At 37.2% G+C, this 20,701-nt stretch overlaps 1 protein-coding gene across 6 annotated transcripts in view; it reads left to right on the top strand.

Moving 5' to 3' along the window:
* The window catches only part of dlg3 (discs, large homolog 3 (Drosophila)), a 380,072-nt gene that overhangs the window by 261,820 nt on the left and 97,551 nt on the right, over positions 1–20,701 (top strand). For 4 of the 6 annotated variants that reach the window (XM_028815836.2, XM_051934945.1, XM_051934946.1 and 1 more), the window contains 2 exons: positions 879–1,023; positions 5,130–5,286. In XM_028815836.2, the coding sequence (XP_028671669.1) occupies positions 879–1,023; positions 5,130–5,286 (302 nt within the window). Of the gene's footprint in view, positions 1–878; positions 1,024–5,129; positions 5,287–5,611; positions 5,768–20,701 lie in introns of all 6 variants that reach the window. The other 2 variants (XM_051934943.1, XM_051934944.1) reach the window with 1 other exon arrangement.

The raw sequence follows: 20,701 nt of genomic DNA on the forward strand, positions 1-20,701 counted from the left end.
CAAGACTTTTGGGAAAATACCTTGTGGACTGATGAGACAAAAGTTGAACTTTTTGGAAGGCAAATGTCCCGTTACATCTGGCGTAAAAGGAACACAGCATTTCAGAAAAAGAACATCATACCAACAGTAAAATATGGTGGTGGTAGTGTGATGGTCTGGGGTTGTTTTGCTGCTTCAGGACCTGGAAGGCTTGCTGTGATAGATGGAACCATGAATTCTACTGTCTACCAAAAAATCCTGAAGGAGAATGTCCGGCCATCTGTTCGTCAACTCAAGCTGAAGCGATCTTGGGTGCTGCAACAGGACAATGACCCAAAACACACCAGCAAATCCACCTCTGAATGGCTGAAGAAAAACAAAATGAAGACTTTGGAGTGGCCTAGTCAAAGTCCTGACCTGAATCCAATTGAGATGCTATGGCATGACCTTATAAAGGCGGTTCATGCTAGAAAACCCTCAAATAAAGCTGAATTACAACAATTTTGCAAAGATGAGTGGGCCAAAATTCCTCCAGAGCGCTGTAAAAGACTCATTGCAAGTTATCGCAAACGCTTGATTGCAGTTATTGCTGCTAAGGGTGGCCCAACCAGTTATTAGGTTCAGGGGGCAATTACTTTTTCACACAGGGCCATGTAGGTTTGGATTTTTTTTTCTCCCTAAATAATAAAAACCACCATTTACAAACTGCATTTTGTGTTTACTTGTGTTATATTTGACTAATGGTTAAATGTGTTTGATGATCAGAAACATTTTGTGTGACAAACATGCAAAAGAATAAGAAATCAGGAAGGGGGCAAATAGTTTTTCACACCACTGTATATAACCATGAAGTAGATATCTTTGCAGCTTAACATGCTTAAGGTGTTTCTCCTGTACAGGTGAATAATATTAACCTGCAGGATGTGCGCCATGAAGAAGCAGTGGCTGCCTTGAAGAACACTTCTGACATGGTCTACCTGAAGGTGGCAAAGCCAGGGCCTGTACACATTAACGACATGTACGCCCCACCAGACTACTCCAGCAGTAAGTATTTTATCATCTGTTTCTTTTTCTTTGTCATAAATGCAAATTTGATGACAGGAATCATTCTGAATGCAAGACGAATATTAATGGTATCAGAGATAAAGGAGAAAAAAAAGAAACATTTTACCACTGTGATCCTTGCTGATATACTGTACATTCCATTCTTACACCACTATTTATTTCTAGAAAAAATAAAAAAGAACAGAAGAACAAAAACTAATTATTTCCAGAAATTATTAAGAGTCTGTCTTGCTAAGGTTCTTATTTTATTTCTGAAAAAAAAAATAAAAGAAACAAAGCAGTACAATATCAGTTAATTGCATCAGTTTTATTTATTGAGCATACATGATAGAACTTTGGAAATGTGGGGAGCCACAGCCTATCCTAAGAGCATTAGTCACAAAGCAGGAACCAGCTCTGGACAGGGAGACAGTCATTCACAGAGTATCCTGACACATACTGTATGTCCATGCTCACTCACACAGGACCAGTTTAGAAATGCCAGTAATCCTGACCTACTTAAATGTGTGTGGGTGGGGTGGGGTGGGTGGCTACGGTTGGGGGAGCTGCAATAGACACTGAGTTGCAATTTGAAACAAGTGTCTTAGAGCTGCCAAAATAACAACTTCGCCATTATGCTACTCATCACTAATTACAGTTTCTTGCAAATTATAAAACAATAAATTAACAGTATAGTTTTAAATGCAGATTATATTAAGTGGATTCAAATCACAACATAATTTAACATGTCAATATTTTATTCCCTGCGGTGGGCTGGCGCCCTGCCCGGGGTTCGTTTCCTGCCTTGCGCCCTGTGTTGGCTGAGATTGGCTCCAGCAGACCTTGTGACCCTGTAGTTAGGATATGGCGGGTTGGATAATGGATGGATGGATGGATATTTTATTCCTTTAAGTTTTTGAGAATTCTTAGACATTAGATTTGTTGACTTATTTGTTCATTTTCGAGTTTATTATCATCTGACTGGCCAATTTAATGCTCAAAACTCTGATATTACATGTAAATGGGAGACCTGTGACTTGAGTGGTTAGGAGTTTCCCTGTTGTTTTTGGATGAAAATTATTTCAGATTGGGCATGCTCAGCACAATGATCAACATGGCAGATTCTCACTGGAGTAGAATTACTAATGGGCTGTGGTAATAATTACATGTCCTCCGGTGATAGACATCCCGAGTGAATAATAATTTAATCAATTTGAATCATGTTACATAGAGTTTGTGGATTTTAAACATGTCGGACAATGCTCAGTGGGAAACAGGTGTCCTCTAACGTGCAAATCATTAAACCGTGAGCTTTTTATCTTATTTTAAAGGACCTTTAACTCAATAATGTACAAGCTGAATTGTTATGTTTGCTAGCAGTTTGTGTGTGACTATCACAAAAAGCATGCATGCATACAACACTGTGTATACAACAAGCACAGTCTTTAACCATGGAAATAATTGAGAAAATAAAATACAAGGCAGATGACAAGAAAAAACACAAAGTGCTAACAAGGTGCCACCTATGATGAGGTTCCTCAGATGTACAGTACAGTATATGCAAGGCAGATCCAAAGTTATAAGAAATCTCTCTGTCCTTACCAGTGCCACAAGGACACACTGGGGTTGGTCAGAAGCAGGACAGGGTGATAGAATGGGATTGTTTGCTGCTGAGCCCTTTAAGTCAGATAACTGGAGGAGATTACAATAATAATGTAAGGGGCGATGTGGAAATAGTGTGCATGGGTTCCTGACCTGCATTAGGGCATAATAGAATGGGTTAAACCGATTCCGTTGTTTGCTTAAAGTCTGATTCAAGAGGAAATGTGTCCAAAACTTGAGAGCATACAAGAAACAGTAGGGAGTCTTTTTGATGGCCAAATGTTTGAGCCATGGCACCTGAACAAAGAAGGAAAAACCTTTAGTTAAACCGGATAAAGATGCAGGTATCATTTTTTTTTGATTATGTTGTATTTTGGTGCTTTAAATTAGTTTTTGTTATGTCACATCCTACTTTTTTGTTATGTCAGTTATACAATATGCCCTGCAAACAGGCCTACCAATTATTATTATTATTATTATTATTAAAATAAGATTTAGGTGCAATTTCCACTTTTTAACCATTGAGTCCAGCCACACCTGTACAAATCAGCCTGCTATTAGTCGACGTAGATTAATAATTGCTAACGACATTCACTGTGGACTTATGCACGGTGTTGAAGTGTACAGTGAATGAATCCCTGATAAAGTAGACAAAGTATTTTGAAAACAAACACACTGAAGGCGGACTACCTACTAGATAAAGCAACACATTCATAATTGTGTTTGTATGTAGGAACATGCAGAAGATGTACAAAAAAAAAAATCTTGGGTTGGGAACTGTAGTCTTGCAGACATTTAGAGTAGAAAATTGTAGTGTACTGGCTGCACAAATAGAGGACAATGTCAGCTCCATGCACTGAGTGTGGGTGTGCAAGAAGGTAAGATACAAAAATTGCCAATTGTCTTAACGCAAGCAGAATGATCTGAATAGTACAGAAAAAATATATAAAATGCTTCCATTTCTGCACTACTTACACTACTTGCACTTAAACTTTATTTAACTAGGTTGGCTGCCTGCAGGATACAGTGTTGAGACAACAAGCTGTTGCTCTATCCAAACCACACTAAAAATGCAATGGAAAAGTGTTCAACTGCTGTCTGGGCAAGCACAGCTTTTGCTGAGAAAAGAGAAAATGTACAGAGCCACAAGGGTGCACGATTGTTCACAGGTTACAGTCTGTACAGCCAGCCTCTAGTTATTTGTCCAGGACCTACAGGAGCAGGGCATCTTTGTTTATTTAGTTGCACAGGGCATTAAAGAGCAGGTACGCCTCCCAACTTACTAGACTGGTATGACTATATGGTTTGGCCCAGTTTATGAAAATGGATGTTTTTGTCTGATTTATTATTTTTCCCTGTGTATCTTCTTGTCTTTCTCTTCTTGATGTCTGCATGTGTATACTATAAGCCACAATACACTACAGAGTCACCATACCATTGGTATACAGGGATTAGCCTTATCTGTATAGAAGTGCTGTAGTACCCACTGATCAGTCCTCAAGTCTTTAGCTCACTTGCTTCACCTTTAAAACTCAAATTCAAAGTCTAATTCAATTTAGCATGAAAATACATTTTGTATTGCTGAAGTATTAATAGTAAATCGAATACTGAGGATTTTAGGTACATAAACATCCAAGTATCAATTACTAAACTTAGGCAGTCTAATTCAGTATGTGGTGCAAGACAGGAGTGATCTCTGTAAAGGAAGCCAGTCCTTCACAGGGCAAACTCACACACACACATACACACACATGCATACATACTCTTTCTCTTTTTCTCTCTTTCTCACTAACACACACACATTATATATTAAGCCAGTGTAGATAGGCAGAATAGCCAAACATACGAGGATATCAGAGGAAAACAGGATTACTTGCAAAAAATCCAGACAGCCACAGGGAGAACATGCATATACATAATATCCTGGCTCAGAATTAAATTCCAGGCCTTGAAACTATGGGTAACAATATATTAAAATTAAGTACCTATACATACATAGATAAATAAAGTAAAGTTCCCTTTTGTTGCAGTGTTATTCCTGAGAGTCTGAAGATATGTATCTGTCTGCCTCTGTATCTGTGCTTCTTATTCTTGTGTGTGATGCAGATTTATAAATAAATGTTGGTTAACAGATTTATCTATTCCTTTTCTTTGTGAGCTCTGAACCAATGACATTGTGCAGTGCAGCCCACCACATAAAATGTGTTCACCATCAATGGGTGGCCTTGCACAGACTGTAGCGTTTCACTACAAAGTGAAATTGCAGCAGTGCGTTTCTACGGTAACAGTGCTGCGAGCAATAACTTGAGGACACATGACGTCAGTGTAAAGCTTTTCCATTATGCTTTGATCTTTTGTAGCCTTTCAAACAACACATAAGACCATTGAAAATCACAGTGCAATTTTCTCATTCTAGACAGCATTTTATTAGGTAAGTCTTTTCCATAAACCTCAGAAATCTATTTGACTTATTTTGGTCCTTTTTTGTCTTTCTGTGTTTTCAGCATTTCCAACTTTAGTTGATAACCATGTTAGCCATAACTCCAATATGGGCTATATGGGTCCAGTTGAGACTAAGTCCTCCTACCAGCCGCATCAGGTTACACCATCAAGATATTCTCCAATCCCTCGTCACATGATTGGGGATGATGACTTTACAAGGTGAGTGACTGTGCCCAGCCTGTTTTGTTTTCCTTTTATTTATTCAGTATACTTTAAACTGTGCTACTTATTACTAATGCAAAATGTTAAAACTATAGTGTATACAAGATTTCATAGACTGTGATCATGAATGGAAGTGACTAGGTATATTAAAGTCTAAATTACAAAGAATTTTCCAGACGCTTTATGTTCTGTATGCAGACGTGGGATGTAAAATGATAAATACCGTGACATGAACTAACTTCTTTAACTTAATATATCTATATATATATTTTTAATTCATGATGACAAATCCATTTCAAGTGTGATTTCTGTACCCCACCAGGGCTGAACCCATTGAACCCATTTACAGTGCCATCCACAAACCACAAGCGGAACCCATCCCTCTCTCCCCCCAGCTGTACAGCAGGGCGCCCTGGGAAGCGGGTTTGAGTCCCGCCCCCTCTGTCTTGTGCCCTGGCCTGGCAGCCTCTTCTGGCAGGTACTAACCTTGCTGCAATCTGCTTTGCTAACCTTCCTGTCTCCTGCCCAGCTCCCCTGTGGCTTTAAACTGCTTTATGGGAGCTAGGTCTGTTCTGCTGTGCTCTGGGTTTCTTTGCTCTGGGGGTGGGTAGGTGGTTGTGTTGTTCTGTGTAATCTGCTCTAAGTGGGATTTGCTTTTGCTTTCTCTGATACGGCGGACGCTTCTGTGTAGATGGCCAGTGTCTTTGCAATTGCACTACCATTATGCATGTAACATTCCCGGCTATTACACATTAGTGAAAAGGTTTTTTTTAAACAGCTGCTGATTTCCAGCGTACCAGTGCAGGTGTTGGTAACAATGTCCTAATTGATTCAATGCAGAACACATTGTCATTTCCACCTGTCATTGGCCGCTTCTTAAGTCTGAAATCGGCCATCATCTGTTTAAAAACAAGCTTAGCAGATTGAATGTAGCCCAGCTAGCTAAACACCCTGAAGCAACTAATACTGCTCAAAGAAAGATAAAATGTCTAGTAAACTGTATGATTCTTGTAGAACTAATGAAATACCTAAGAATTGTTTAAGCATGTTAAAATTAGGTGTCTTTGCTCTGCAGTGTTATACTACTTAGAAAGGGTCATGCACACAAAAAGAGTCAGTGTAATAGTGAGATTTAGTCAAAAATAGCAAAATGTTCAGCAGTGAGAGAATGCATAAAGAAAGAAGAAAATAATTTTTCAGTTCCCTGAGAAACACATCTCAGTGCAATTTGGCAGACTTATTAATAATATGTTATTTCTGTCTGATATATTGCTTTCAACATTCAAAGCTTTATTGGTTCTGTTTTCTGACACTGACACTAGTTTTCAATTGCCATTTCATGTTTATTTGCTTTATAGTATTTCACATATGGTATATGCTTTATTGTATTTCATACTATGACTAACACTAGCTTTCAATTGCACTTTCAGTTGTACTTGCTTTATGGTATTTGATACTGAAAATTTACTGAAAGAACTTTGGAGAACTTATCCTTTCCCAGTTTTTTCTTTTTGCAAAACTGAAATAATCAGCTCCTATCAGCATAAATATCACTATCTTCTTAATGGTGCATGCATTTTCAGTCTGAATTTAATTTTTGACTTAATGTAAGCCTATCCATTCTGTGTCCCAGCTCATCACACTGTGAATACATATGCAAGATCAAATTTACTGACACTGAAGTTTACAGTACAGTGTACATGGAAATTCCTTCTTGCATAGTTGATTGACTTGCAACACGTCGCCACTCTCCTACACCAAGAACAGCAAATATTTTAGTGAAACATAGACCTTACCTTAATGAAGCCTTTTATATTCATACCATTAAAGTTTAGGTTAACAAAAACTGATACCAAGTACATTTTAGGGTATTACAAATGTGTCTTCTTCAGGGAACAACTAATAGGTTACAACCTACAGTTATTCTGCAGTAACTAAAGTAAATTAAGCCTTGCTGGTTGAACCAAACAATTTGCACAGGTGTCCCAACTTCTGTTGATTACTAAAAAGCCTCTGTCTGTTTTAAAACAGAGTTGGAACAGATGGTGTAATAACAGTCTCCACAACCTCTAAAGTACTAGTTGGACAATAATACAGTCTAGAAAGTTGTAATTTCTAGTTATAATGGCAATAAAATGGCATTTAAAAAACGAAATGAGACAGAGCAATATTAGTAGCGTAGGCCTTTCATTTAGAGGAACTGCAAAAAAAAAATCAAAATGTCAGTGGTGTCCTGCAATCCAAAGGCAATTGGAAACTGGAAGAAACTCTGATAGGAAGAGATCTAACAGACCTAAAGTCACAACCCAATCAGAAGACAAGTTTCTAAGGGTCACCAGTTTGTGTGATAGGCACCTCACAGCACAACAGCTTCAATCACAGCTTAACAATAGTCAAAAAGATCATGTATCAGTTTCTACTGTGAAGAGGAGACTTGTGCTGCAGCTTTGACAGGGTGAGTGGTAGTAAGAAAACGATTTCTTAAAGCACAAAATAGGGCATTGAAATACCGGCTGTGGACTACTATAGACTGGAAGAAAGTCTTATTGACCAATGAATCAAAATTAAAAATCTTTGATTCATCACGCCATTGAGTTGGTGAAAGGATGGTTCCTCAGTTTGTTACACCAGCTGTCAAACATGGAGGTAGAAGAGTGATGGTCTGGGGTTCTTTGCTGGAGGCAGAGCTGGTGACTTGCAAAGTGACTGGCATTCTGAATCAAAAGGGTTACCACAGTTTGGCTTTTATATATAATTTTTCTAACATGACACCTACATCAGCCCATTCCAACCTTTTCTCCCATCTCTGTCATATTTCAAGCTGTAATGTGGAGCAGACCCCATTGTTGCACTGTATGTCCATTGTTTGCATTGTAAGTGACTCTTCTGTACAATTATAAGTTAAGAAGTCACCCAGTTAATCTAGGATCAGCATTTTCCTTTGTGACCATCCATTTTAGTGTTGTATTGATAGTCACCAGGGTGAATGCTTACAGTCAGGTCCCTAAGTATTTGAACAATGACACAAGTTTAATAATTTTGTCTCTGTACCCCACCACTACAGGTTTGAAATTAAGCAATCAGTTTGTGATTGAAGTGTAGACTTTCAGCTTTAATTTAAGGGGTTTACCAAAAATATTGTATGAGCTGTTTAGGAATGACAGACAATTTTCTGCATAGTGCCCCATTTTCAGGGTCTCAAAAGTATTTGGACATTTGACGGACAAGCTGTTCCACAGCCAGGTGGGAGCAGTTCCCTTAGTATTTTATTAACTATTAAGGTCTGGAATTGATTCAGAGTGTGGAATTTGCATTTTGAAGCTGTCCATGCAAGTAAATTCAGTCCATTATTAGGTTGAGAAAATAAAACAAACCCTTTAGAGAGACTGTAGAAACATGAGGAGTGGTCAAATCAATCAACCATCCATCCATCCATCCATCCATTTTCCAACCCGCTGAATCCAAACACAGGGTCACAACCATCTGGTATATTCTTAACTCTTTCAGGGCGGATGTCAAATTTTGTCGAAATTCAGGGGTAGAGGACGGTAATCAGCCGTAAAATTTGCTGTTATGTTTTAGTTCAACTCTTTTTGCTAGAAAGAAAATTAGCTTTGTTGATTTGACCTCGATTGCACATGCGTGAGTAGCAAAGAGCGAACAACCTCTAAAATGGCATTGACATCTGGCGAGAGACCAAAGCGAATGCACAAAGCAAAATACTCCATGGACAACGTTTTGCGTATTGTTGCCAAATCTGACTCTGATTTTCAGGTAAGTGATCTGGAGGTGGAGATTGAAAACAAAAGTGAGGTATCAGCTTCAGCTGATCAGTCCCCAGCTGATCGCGGAGCTGAACACGCTTGTGTAGCTGATGCACATATGGTAACATTTGCCTGGGAGGACCATCACTTATGATGACAAGAGGTACAAGCCAGATTGCATTGTACTGCCATATGAAGTCAGCCAGCTGGCCAGCCCGCTACACATTCCTACCGGCCATCGAGCTGCCCCTACACAGCCACTAGAGACCCTAAACAGGCATTGACAGCAGCCACAGCAACAGACATTTTACGTTGATTTACTTTTCAGAATAGTGAGTTGCCTGCAAAAAATATTAACCCCTTGAAGTTTTAAAAAAGGAATGCACTGATGAGCTCAGCAATACCAGAAGGTCTACAAAACCACAGAAGACAACTGTTATGGATGATTGCAGAATTCTGTCCTTTCTGAAGAAGAACCTCTTCACAACATTTAGCCAAACCAAGAACACTCTCTGAGAAGTAGGCCAACCATTGCCAAAGTCTACAACCAAGAGAAGACTTGATGAAAGTAAAGACAGAGGGATTACCACAAGGTGCAAACCACTGGTAAACCTCAAACATAGGAAGAACCAATGAGACTTTGCCAGAAAACATTTTTTAAAAGCCTGTTCAATTCCGAACAATTTTCTTTGGACAAAATAATCTAAAATCCATAATACCAGGATGTTGGAAAGAGAAGATTATGAAGAAGAGAAGAAACGGCTCATGATCCGATGAATGCCACATCATCAATGAAACATGGTGGAGGCAATTTTATGATCATGATCATGCATGGCTGTGAATGGAAGTCAGTCACTAGTGTTTATTGATGATATGACTACTGGCAGAAGAAGCAGGATGAATTCTGAAGTGTATAGAACTATTCTATCTGCTCGGATTCAGTTGAATGCTGCAAATGGATGACGCTTCACAGCATAGATGGACAATGAGCCTAAACATACAGCAAAAACAAATCAAGTGCTTTTCAGTGCAAAGTAGTGGAATATTCTTCAATGGCCAAATCATCCAACTGACCTCAACCTAACTGGACATGCTGAGGACAAAATGATGGTAGAAAGTCCAATGAACAAGCAGCAGCTAAAGACAGCTGCAGTAAAGGCCTTATAAAGTATCACTAGGGTGGAAACCCAGCACTTGGAGATGGCTATGGGTTCTAGACTTTAGGCAGTGATTGTCTGTAAAGGATTTTCAACCAAATATTGAAAATGATCATTATATTTATGATTATGTTAGTTTGTCCAATTACTTGTGAATCCCTGGAAATGGGTGGGCTATGCAGAAAAATGGCTGTCATTCCTAAACAGCTTATATAATATTTTTGGTAAACCCGTTAAATTAAAGTTGACAGTCTATACTTCATTCACATCTTGATTGCTTTGTTTCACATCCAATGTGGTGGCGTACAGAACCAAAATTATGAAAGTTATGTCACTGTCCAAATACCTGGACCTGACTGTAGCTATACAAAAACAAATCAGAGTTTGGTAACTACATAGTCTTGGGCAGTTTTTTTTTTCCATCCATCCATTTTCCAACCCGCTGAATCCGAACACAGGGTCACGGGGGTCTGCTGGAGCCAATCTTTTTTTTTGACCTGAGTATTTCCCACTGTCTATCTGAGATATTTTAATTAGGTGAATCAAGTGTCACATTTTCAAATGTAGTTTTCCATTAAAGTACCTAGGCAGTCCACTATGGAGTATATGTTCTTTTAAAAAAAACAACTAAGTGCATTGTAAATAAAACAAGCATTCTATCCCTCAAACTTTGATTGGTCATTGGTGCCCAATTAACCCAAAGAAAGTTTTGTTGGTAAGGGTCTAGAGTGGCCTACCTCTTCAGGGGAATTACAATATACTTTAAGAGTGATCCCCATGTCAATGAAGCTCCTTAACGGTCCCTGTCATGGGATTCCACTGTGTGCTCTTTCCTCTTTTTACCTCTCTTTCTCTCTTTTCAGAGTGTTGTTTTTGTTTTTACTGGGCAACTTCCATTTGTCATAAATTTTCAGGAGGTGCAAAACTGTACCATTGAACCACCTAAATTGACACTTGACAAGATGATTTCCAGAAATACCTCATGTAGCATAAACTCTTAGTACTTGCATACAATAGCACTAAACTGAATAAGGAAGCTTTTACAGAGGTCAGGTTGAGGAGCATACAAGGGCTTATTTTGTTTCATAGACTTTACATACAGTAATCAGAAAAAATATATAAAAATTATAACATAATGCCTGAAGCGGACAGTGAAATAAAGAAGCCCTATGTTAAATGCCTAAGTAACTAGAACATCTAAAAATAACTAATGCTCAGAGAAAAATATGCAAGACAAGCAATAAAAAATAGCAGTCATAAAAATTGTAAATATTACAGCTGAAAATGGAATATACCAGAAAAGCCCACGGTTTTCCCTGAATTGCAGTCTTTCTTATAGGAAAATTAATAACTGCTATGATGTCACGCACCAGCATGCATGCATAGCTACCTTGCTGCCTCAGAAGACTTTGGACTGTAAACCAGAAAATCGTAGACAAACAAAAAGAAAATAGAAAAAAACATTTTATAAAAAGTGAAAACACTCTTAACCAGCTATATAAGCCTAAAGATGTGGCCTATCACTTTATGGTATACTTCTTCAAAAATCCTGGAATGTGATATTCAAAGTTTAGTGAAAACAAAAGGACATTTAAACTCACATTACTAAATCTGAGGATTTTAAATGACAAATAAATTAGAAAGCCTGACACATGTCATATATATAGAAAGAGAGCTATATTTTCTTTGTAGTGCCTCACTTTTGTCTGCTCTTATTAAAACTTTCTAACAATCCATCACACTGTGTGTCACAACAAACACATTCATATAACTTACTCTTGGGAGTTGGGCAACTTCTCTGAAGATTTTTGACCAAAATATTGTCCCCACATATTTTTTAATATGCCTAGCAATTCCTACTTTACAGATAACATCCAAACTGTCTAGGAGTTAATTTTGCCTTTGTTGTTTAAAACAAAACTGTTTCCCTTTTTGCAGACCCCTAAAAATATCCATAACTATATGCTCAAAAGGCATTTCTGCCAGAGGAATGGTTACTGAGGGTGTACTCAGCTGCTTTCAGAGTAGTGTACACAGGAAGGATTCGATACATACTGGCCAGTTTTTTGTGCTTTTAAGGTAACAGGCAAGCAGTATGGCATAGTGGTTAAGGTTTTGGACTTTAAACCCTGAGGTTATGGATTCAAATCCCACTACAGACACCGTGTGAATATGAGCAAGTCAATTCACCTGCCTATGCCCAAATTGGAAAAACAAAAGAAAAGTAACCAATTGTGTCTCAAATGGTGTAAGTTATCTTGGATAATGGTGTCAGCCAAATAAGTACATGTATATGGTAATAGATGCTGGAAATGGGGAAACACCTTTCAAAATGACAGTTTTGCAAAAATAACTGAAGTGACCAAATGTTGTATGCCCTGCTCACTCTGAATGAGAGAAGGAGAGCTTGTACATTCTTTGCAATTTGAATAATCTGTCATTGACTGATGAAGATTGAAGATTTTAACTTAAATGTTTGTGTATCTTTTCAACTCAAGTAATGGTGATCTTGAAAAGATTCTCATTGGCACATCCAATATCCTGATACTTCAGTACAGATAAAATTTACCAACATTTTAAAAAAGTTATCCAGTTTATTTTTTAAATTACTTTTATCAACTTCTGGATTAAGAAGTTTTGGATACGTATACTGTATAAACTGCACTAAAGTTTAGAATTGCTGTATATTTTAGCATTAACCTGAATATACATGATCGTGTGTTCAATTCTCATTTTAGAGCAGCAAGACAATATGTGCCAAAGTCTACAGGAGTAGCAAGGCTGTTGAGCTTTAGGGTTGGGTAGAAGGGTCTCTTCTTTTTGGTCAGTGCATCTATCAGGGTTTATCCTTTTCTCTTGTTTTGGTCATTAGATCATATGTAGTGCTTTTCCAATTCCTGAAGTTATGTTCATTATTAAAAAGATAGCATGCTCTACAGCAGTGGTTCTCAAACTGTGGGGCGGGCCCCCCTAGGGGGGCGCGAAGATGTGAAAAAAAGAGAACAAGAATCGAAAATATGAAAAACACATCTATTGAAACCAAAACAAATTAACTTAAACTACATTCTGATACTAGAAAAATAAATGCAGAGTTAGATAAATGTCAATAAAAGTTAAGTAGGTATAATAAAATATGCATCTATGATATATCATTAATTAAAAAAGAACAAATTGGTATTAGTGGGCTCCTTTAAAAAAAAACGTTAGGGGGGCGCGATTAAAACTGTTATGAAAACTCGGGACGCAAATACTTAAAGGTTGAGAAACGCTGCTCTACAGATTGAAAACGTGATTAAGAAATGTAACAAAGGAATGAACTGGGACATGGATAAATAGTCAAAACAGCAAAGTTGAAAATGTAACTTAAAATCGGAAACCAGAAAAAAGTGAAGATTTCTTTTTCTTAGCCGAGTTTTCCATTTATTTGAAAAGTTCAGATGTTGATGCATGCGCACAGCCCTAATTTATAGCTGCGGACCATTAGCACTCCATGGCTTGCAACACTTGTCTTCATTATATTCCCATGCAAAATAACATACAAAACAGCAACAATCACAAGAAAGCAAGTACACAGAAAAATGTTATAACATCATCATAATTAACAGTAAAATAAGTTGAAAACTAACAATTAATTCTGCACAAAATTGAGTACAATTTGGAGGGCCTAGTTAGTCCATGTTCATTTCAGTGCCTTTTGTAAAGTCAGCATTAACAGCTCTAGTAAATATAATATTTATTGAATATGATTTGTTCAAACTTTCTTTCTTTTTAGACTTAAGCATGTGTCTTCTATCCAGTTTTTAGAGAAACCTTTAATAGCCGATCTGGTAGGTGAGGCACAGATGGGATTGAGAATCAACTTCTTGTAAGAGTGTGACTTCCTCTTCTCTGAGGATAGAAAAGATGCTTGTTTTTTTTATATTATTTTATTTATTTATTTTTTATTTCTCAAATGTGTGACTGGACCATTTATCACATTTACAATACATTTAGTATAGAACAAAATACAGCGTATAAATAGTACAAATCAAATAACAAAACTGTGTATTCTGCTATCGTAAAGTTTAGGCATTCCTGCATCTCCACCGTGTGATGTTAAAGTTATGAGTGCAGGGCACTGATGACGTTTAATCCAAATGACCCAAAATAGCTAACATTCACTGTCCTCACTGTTGCTAATCAGAGTGTAATTATTTCTTCAGAGTCATAATGTGATCTTCCTTCAGTACATTGGCAGGTGTAGGTTTCAAATGAGATGTTTAGTTATCCTTACCTCAATGTTTAGATGTTTACTTCTGCTCTTCTGACTCTTTTCTCCTATTTGATTAGATTATTAGATTAGATAATTTATTTCTAAAAGCACATTTAAACAACAAAGGTTGTGCCAAAGTGCTGAACAAAGAAGCATTAAAATAAACACAATGCAGATGACTGGTACAGTTTCTCAATTACACCCATTCACATTGCCAGCTAATGCCAGGGAAAATGGTAGCAATATACAATGCTAGCGCTGACATCCAAGGGATGTTGTATCAAAATGCATGTGCCATAACACTGATAATATTCCATGATTCATTGCTAGAAATTGCAACAGCAAATTAGGGGCTCTGTTTCACCAGTTCATTTTAAGTGATGATATTTGTGGTGTTCTCACCACTACAAGTTATTTAATTTCAACCTCTGTTTAATCACAGAAATATTAATGAGCTTTGTTATGCCATACCTTACTGTCCAGAGTATGAATCAAGCTACATTATGGAATCAGTCTCTGAAATCTTCTGTACCTCAGAGAAAGGTGCAGAGTAAATTGAAAATAAGATCTAGTCGATATCCTAACACAGACTGCTTAGCTTGATGTTCAGACATTCCACACAGGCAGAACATTTGAACATTTCACTGAAATTAGGTATAACATAGCGTTCTTTTATTTTTGTAGAGTAAAAACAATCTTCATTAGTTGGCTTAATTTTCTTATGAGGCAGAGAATTAATTATCAGGCAAAATTAAATACATATTCCAAGTGATGGTGTATGTAGAATTTGTTTACTATGAATGACAGCTGCAAGTCTCAGTAAAATAAATAGATGGTAAAAGTGACTTCATATAAAATGGTACAGGAACGGCAAGCCTGTTGTAATCCCAGACTGCTGCAGCTAGCAGTGAAGTGAGATGAACGACTTAAGCTGAGACACCATCTGCTAAGTTCACATCTGTGTAAAGTGTGGGTGAACTTTAAATTTGAATGGCTTTTCAATTATGGATACTCATAGCTGACTATTCAAAAACAGTCCTTATTTCACCTTTCAGTGTATATGGTTAGCCAAAGACTAAACAAATTTAAAATTCAAATTCAGTTGGTTGTCCCCTTGTCAGGAAGCTCAATCTGGTTGGAATGCCATTGTATTTTATTAGCACCATGTTAATTTCCTTTCGATGTGTTTGTGATAGTGCTCAAGGTTAAAGGTGAAGTCTAAAGCATACATCCACCCATTTTGTGTACCCACTTTATTTAACTAATAGTCATGGGAGCCAAAGTTTATCTTGGTAACATCAAATGTGATGCTGGGAAACTACAAAATTGTTGGGTACACTCACACACAAACCCGCATGCATACAGTTTGTGTTTTAGGTCAGATAGTGCTGAACCACTATTTAATCTAACACAAACACCTTTGAGATGTGGCAGGAAAACTGGAATACTCAAACACCAATTACAAGATAAGCAGGAAGTATAAACTCCACAATACCATTGACCACTTGTATTAAAATACAGTCTACTAGATCTAGATCTGTAGGGCACATGCCTCCTATATATAAAATAACAACAGAGATATTAAACACATGCATTTTACAAACCTAGTATATATTCTTTTGGATAAGAGTCCACCTTTGCTAGAGACCCTAGTTTTTGTACTAAATGTGTGTGTGCACATTGAGCACTGACGGTGTCTCTATATCTGTAACATAGTAAACTGTATAACTCATTACTTTGAAAGGTTGCATAAATCTGGATTTTCATCAATTCCTCTTTGTGGAGTACTAATTGTAAATACAAAACTTCTTTCGTAGCCATGTCAAAATAAAAATTGGTTTTAATCAACTGGAATATCACTTTGGAGGAATGGGGGACAAAATTGTTCCCTACTATCTACAGGTGGGATGACAACATGCAACTCTTTTGTACTATGATCCCCACCATGGAGCACAAAGAGATGATATTTCTAATTAGCACACCTCATGCCTGCCTGTCCAGGAGACTTGTGTCAGTAATTAATTAATACGATTTATTTGTAAAGCTCCTACTTTTCTTTTCTCATGTTTCTCTGAAGATTGGGAGTCCTGTTCATAAAGACTTTTATCAAAGCAAATCAACCACATTTGGTTTAAGGTACAGAATACTACCATGTATTCATTAACTCAGGAATTATACTACTATGTAAAAATGTAATTGCAGCTTCATTTACACCACCACTATCAGCCAGCATTATTAACATGTAGCAAGAAAGAAACATAAAGTTTTGCTATGTACTAATTCATTGATAAGTGTGAAGTAACAAGAACCAGGCTTCAGAGGACCAGGTCATATTTTTTCCAAATCTTACATATCCAATGGCTGTTTTGTTGCCACAGATACACTTGCTTGTATCTGATTGGCCGTAGTTCACATATCAAATCATACTTTAATACCAGTGTGTTACACACTTACACACACAACATTCACATTGGCCAGGTAATCCTAATAAAGTGGCCATTCAGGATATTTTTTAGTATTTTATGTTAACATTGAAGGTAACATTAACTTTTCAGGGAAGCCTTATGACCCTCCAAACAAACGTTGGAAAATATGATTATCCTTCAACGGGTGTGTGGAGTTGTTAGTATTTACCAGTTCTCCCTTCACACCAATGCTGGACTTAAAACTACTTGTCTTATTATTTTGTTGGATTACTATTATAAATAAATATATTTTAAACCATTTTTGTTCACTTTAAAGTAGCCAAAAGTTTAGCGTCTGAACAGCACTGTTGTACTTTTTTTCAACTTCAGCTGCCATAAATCTGTGGCAATTCTAGTTATGTATGTAAACTAGAATTACGGTAGGGAAAATGTTTTCATAAACTGGCCATCTATGAAATGGTCATGAGGCCACAAAGTATTTTGACCACACCAACAGAAAGGAAGCTCAACAGGTATTGTGGTTACAATGATGGGTCTTGAAAATTTGTGTTGTCAATTTTCTGATTCTCCATACATTAAAACTTTAAATATTTGGAGAACTGGCAAGGAGGTTGGCGATTTTTGTACTTGAATGAAAAATGTGCTCTTCCTTTTCTTTTTATCCTACATGTGCTAAGACCAATACCTATTTGCACTACATATTTTTTTTATTTTATAAAAAAAATATATCCACATACATTTATGGTGTATTGTAATATATTTGATTTTTGTAAGGGATAAATGCATTAGAAGTGTCTCCAGACATACAAAATAATTTCCAAGAGGGAGGTTCAAAGATGGCCCAGTCTACTGTGCAAAAAGATCCACTCATCCATTTTCAGAAGTCACTTTCTCCATTACAGTGTCTAAGGGAGCCATAACCCTGACACCATCGGACATAAGGAAGTAAATGACCTTGAGCAAGACATAATAAGTCATTCAAATTCACCCACTCATTCATTGTAGATCATACTAGGGCAGTTAAACTCCATTATGCATCTTTCGAACACAGGAGGGAGCCAGAACACCCAAAGCAAATGCACCTGAAGAGATTGGCATAGAGAACATGCATAATAACAGTGACAGGACTGGGAACCAAACCTTAGTCCCTTGAACTGTGGAGTAGTAGTTCTACCTATAGTTTGTCCATTTCTGATAGGAAATCTTTAATAAAAGTTCATTAAGGCCAGAGTCAATGGCAGAGAGATAATTAAAGTCAAGCACTGTATCAGTGAGCAACCCTGTTTCACTGAAGATTTTTTAAATTTCTTTCTTTCTTTCTCTTTCTTTCTTTCTTTCTTTCTTTCTTTCTTTCTTTCTTTCTTTCTTTCTTTCTTTCTTTCTTTCTTTCTTTCTTTCTGTACTGTGTAAAGGCAACCTAAAAAAGCAATTATTATTTATCTTACCTTGTACTGACACTGTCATGCAGTTTTCTACTTAATAGCATGAGGTGCAGGTATGTAGATCATTTAAATAATTTCTGCTGTCTGTGTATTTTTCTTACTTTGATTCTCCAACACTCCAGCACAAAGCTGGATTCCTTCTCTCTGGGCGGCGTTCTGCATGAAATTAATCTACTAATTATATTAAAGCATTAAATTAATCCACTTTTAAAAATGTACAAAATCAACTCTGTTTTCCTGTGCCAGCTGTAAATCATCCCAGTATGAGTGCAAATATATCAGCATACTCTGGAGTAAACTCTTATGTCATCCAGGATCTGTTGTGGCCACGTTCCTGCTGCTGTCTGTGTAGACCCTGGCTCCTCATGACCCTGTGTTGGAGAAAATTCAGTTCATGAAATGGAGGGATGGCTTTTTTTTTTTTTTTTTGCTGCTTGGGTTGTTTTGTTCTGTGCCTCTTAGACTGTACCTACACAAGAAAAGTTGTTCCTTAACTACCTGTAAAGTTATTGTAGTTCATATGATGGTTCATATAGATCAGTATGATTGAATATGCGTGTTTACATAGGCTTGCCCTACAATCAATTGGCACTCTGACCATGGTTGGTTCCAGCCATGTGCCAAGGCTGCCAGTATTGTCACTGGCTCCCTGCTACCTTGTACTAAATAAGCAGGATGGCAACGGGATGGATGAATAGATGAAAGTTTTCCTAACAATCTTTCTTAACACTGGGTCTCCTTGATGGGCCATGCTCTATTCATCATTAATGCCGGTATTGCTGGGTCAAATGTTTCAAAAACAAAATATCTCTAAGTGTTATCATATAATAAAATATGTATTATCCCACTCCAAGAGCAGGGTGACATGAGGAGGAGAGCAGTTAAAAACTGGTACATAATACCCTGCAGCTCACACAGCAGTGGCTTGGGTATCATGGCTTTGCCAGGACTCACCCTCCTTAGTATATCCCCTGCCTCTAATGGCTATCAGAGCCCTACTTTATTTATTGTGCTTATGTGTTTCTTAAGTGTGTTAGTCTCTGTCTTTGAATTCTTGTCATCAAATGTGTAGAACACATCATTTTAAAAATAAATATAATCACTAATGGTGGACCATGTATCTCCTTAAATTTTCTTATTATTTTTTTGTTGTTGTTTCTTTGTTCTTTGTTTTGCTCATCTTGCCCTTTGAGCGTATGTAAACACCAAATTGATTGATATATGAACACTGTAATACTCTGAAACCCCCATGCATTGTCTGAGTAAGGGATGAAAAGAAATCTGTTCTGCCCCGGAGTGTAGAAGAATGTGTTTTGCCACTTCCACTGTTCAGTAAATATAAACAGTCTGCTGTGCTGCTACCATAAATGTATTGAGAAGCTGGCTTCTGGTCACAAATGAATACAGGCAGTGAGTGAGTAGCACTTACATTCCAGTTATTGCAGCAGTTGAAAAAAGTAAGGGAATAAAGGTCAGAGAATTTGTCTTAGTTACTCCAAATCACTTTATCATAAGAATAAGTGGTGTGGCCTGAGGCCTAAGGAGCCAGACTGGTACCCTCAATGCATTAGGTTTGTTACCTCATATGATGTACTTAGTGATCACAAAAACTCACTTAATCTAGACTCAAGGTCAAGATATAGATATATATTCTTCTGGAAAGCTACTTTTTAATCAGCATTTTGATGGTGAAAAGATACTAAATAAAGTAATGACAGTTATACAGTACTGTTCATTGAGCAAGAGCAAGGTGACCATAGAAAATCCTGCTATTGACAGGTCTGCACAGTTTATACAAATATTCTTTTTACATTGTAAAGGTTTTTCCATAAGAGGTTTCTTAAGACAAAAAGCAGCAATGAATGTCATTGATTATTAGGGCCTCAGAGCAGTGAGATCAGTTCTTTTGTTTACTGTTACTGTTTTTAAAGTTATGACTCAACATGAATATATCTGTTCACCCATTATCAAGCACACCTAATGCACTTCAGAGTGGCAATGGAAGAAGCAGCTCAGCAGCATTTGACACAATGCAGATAGATACCAGCCAATCACAGGGGACACTCACACTCAGCCATACACACACATACACATACTCTGTAGAGCCAATCTACAGTTATCTTAAAACTACACATTAATTCTAGCTTAAGCAATAACAATTTTTTCCAAACTTCTCTAAATATATACTTTACTTATTCCACCTTGTGTAATTTTGCATTTCATGGTTGCAGGATTTTTGGGATATGACAGATTATGGCTCTACACTGGGAACAGTTTTTACTACTGATATTTGACTATTTACCTGATAAAGACCATCATTGTCTATACATTCTTTATCATCTTCACACTGCTTCGAACAATTTGTAAAAGT

This window comes from Erpetoichthys calabaricus, chromosome 12, assembly GCF_900747795.2.
Source record: "Erpetoichthys calabaricus chromosome 12, fErpCal1.3, whole genome shotgun sequence".
NCBI lineage: Eukaryota > Metazoa > Chordata > Cladistia > Polypteriformes > Polypteridae > Erpetoichthys > Erpetoichthys calabaricus.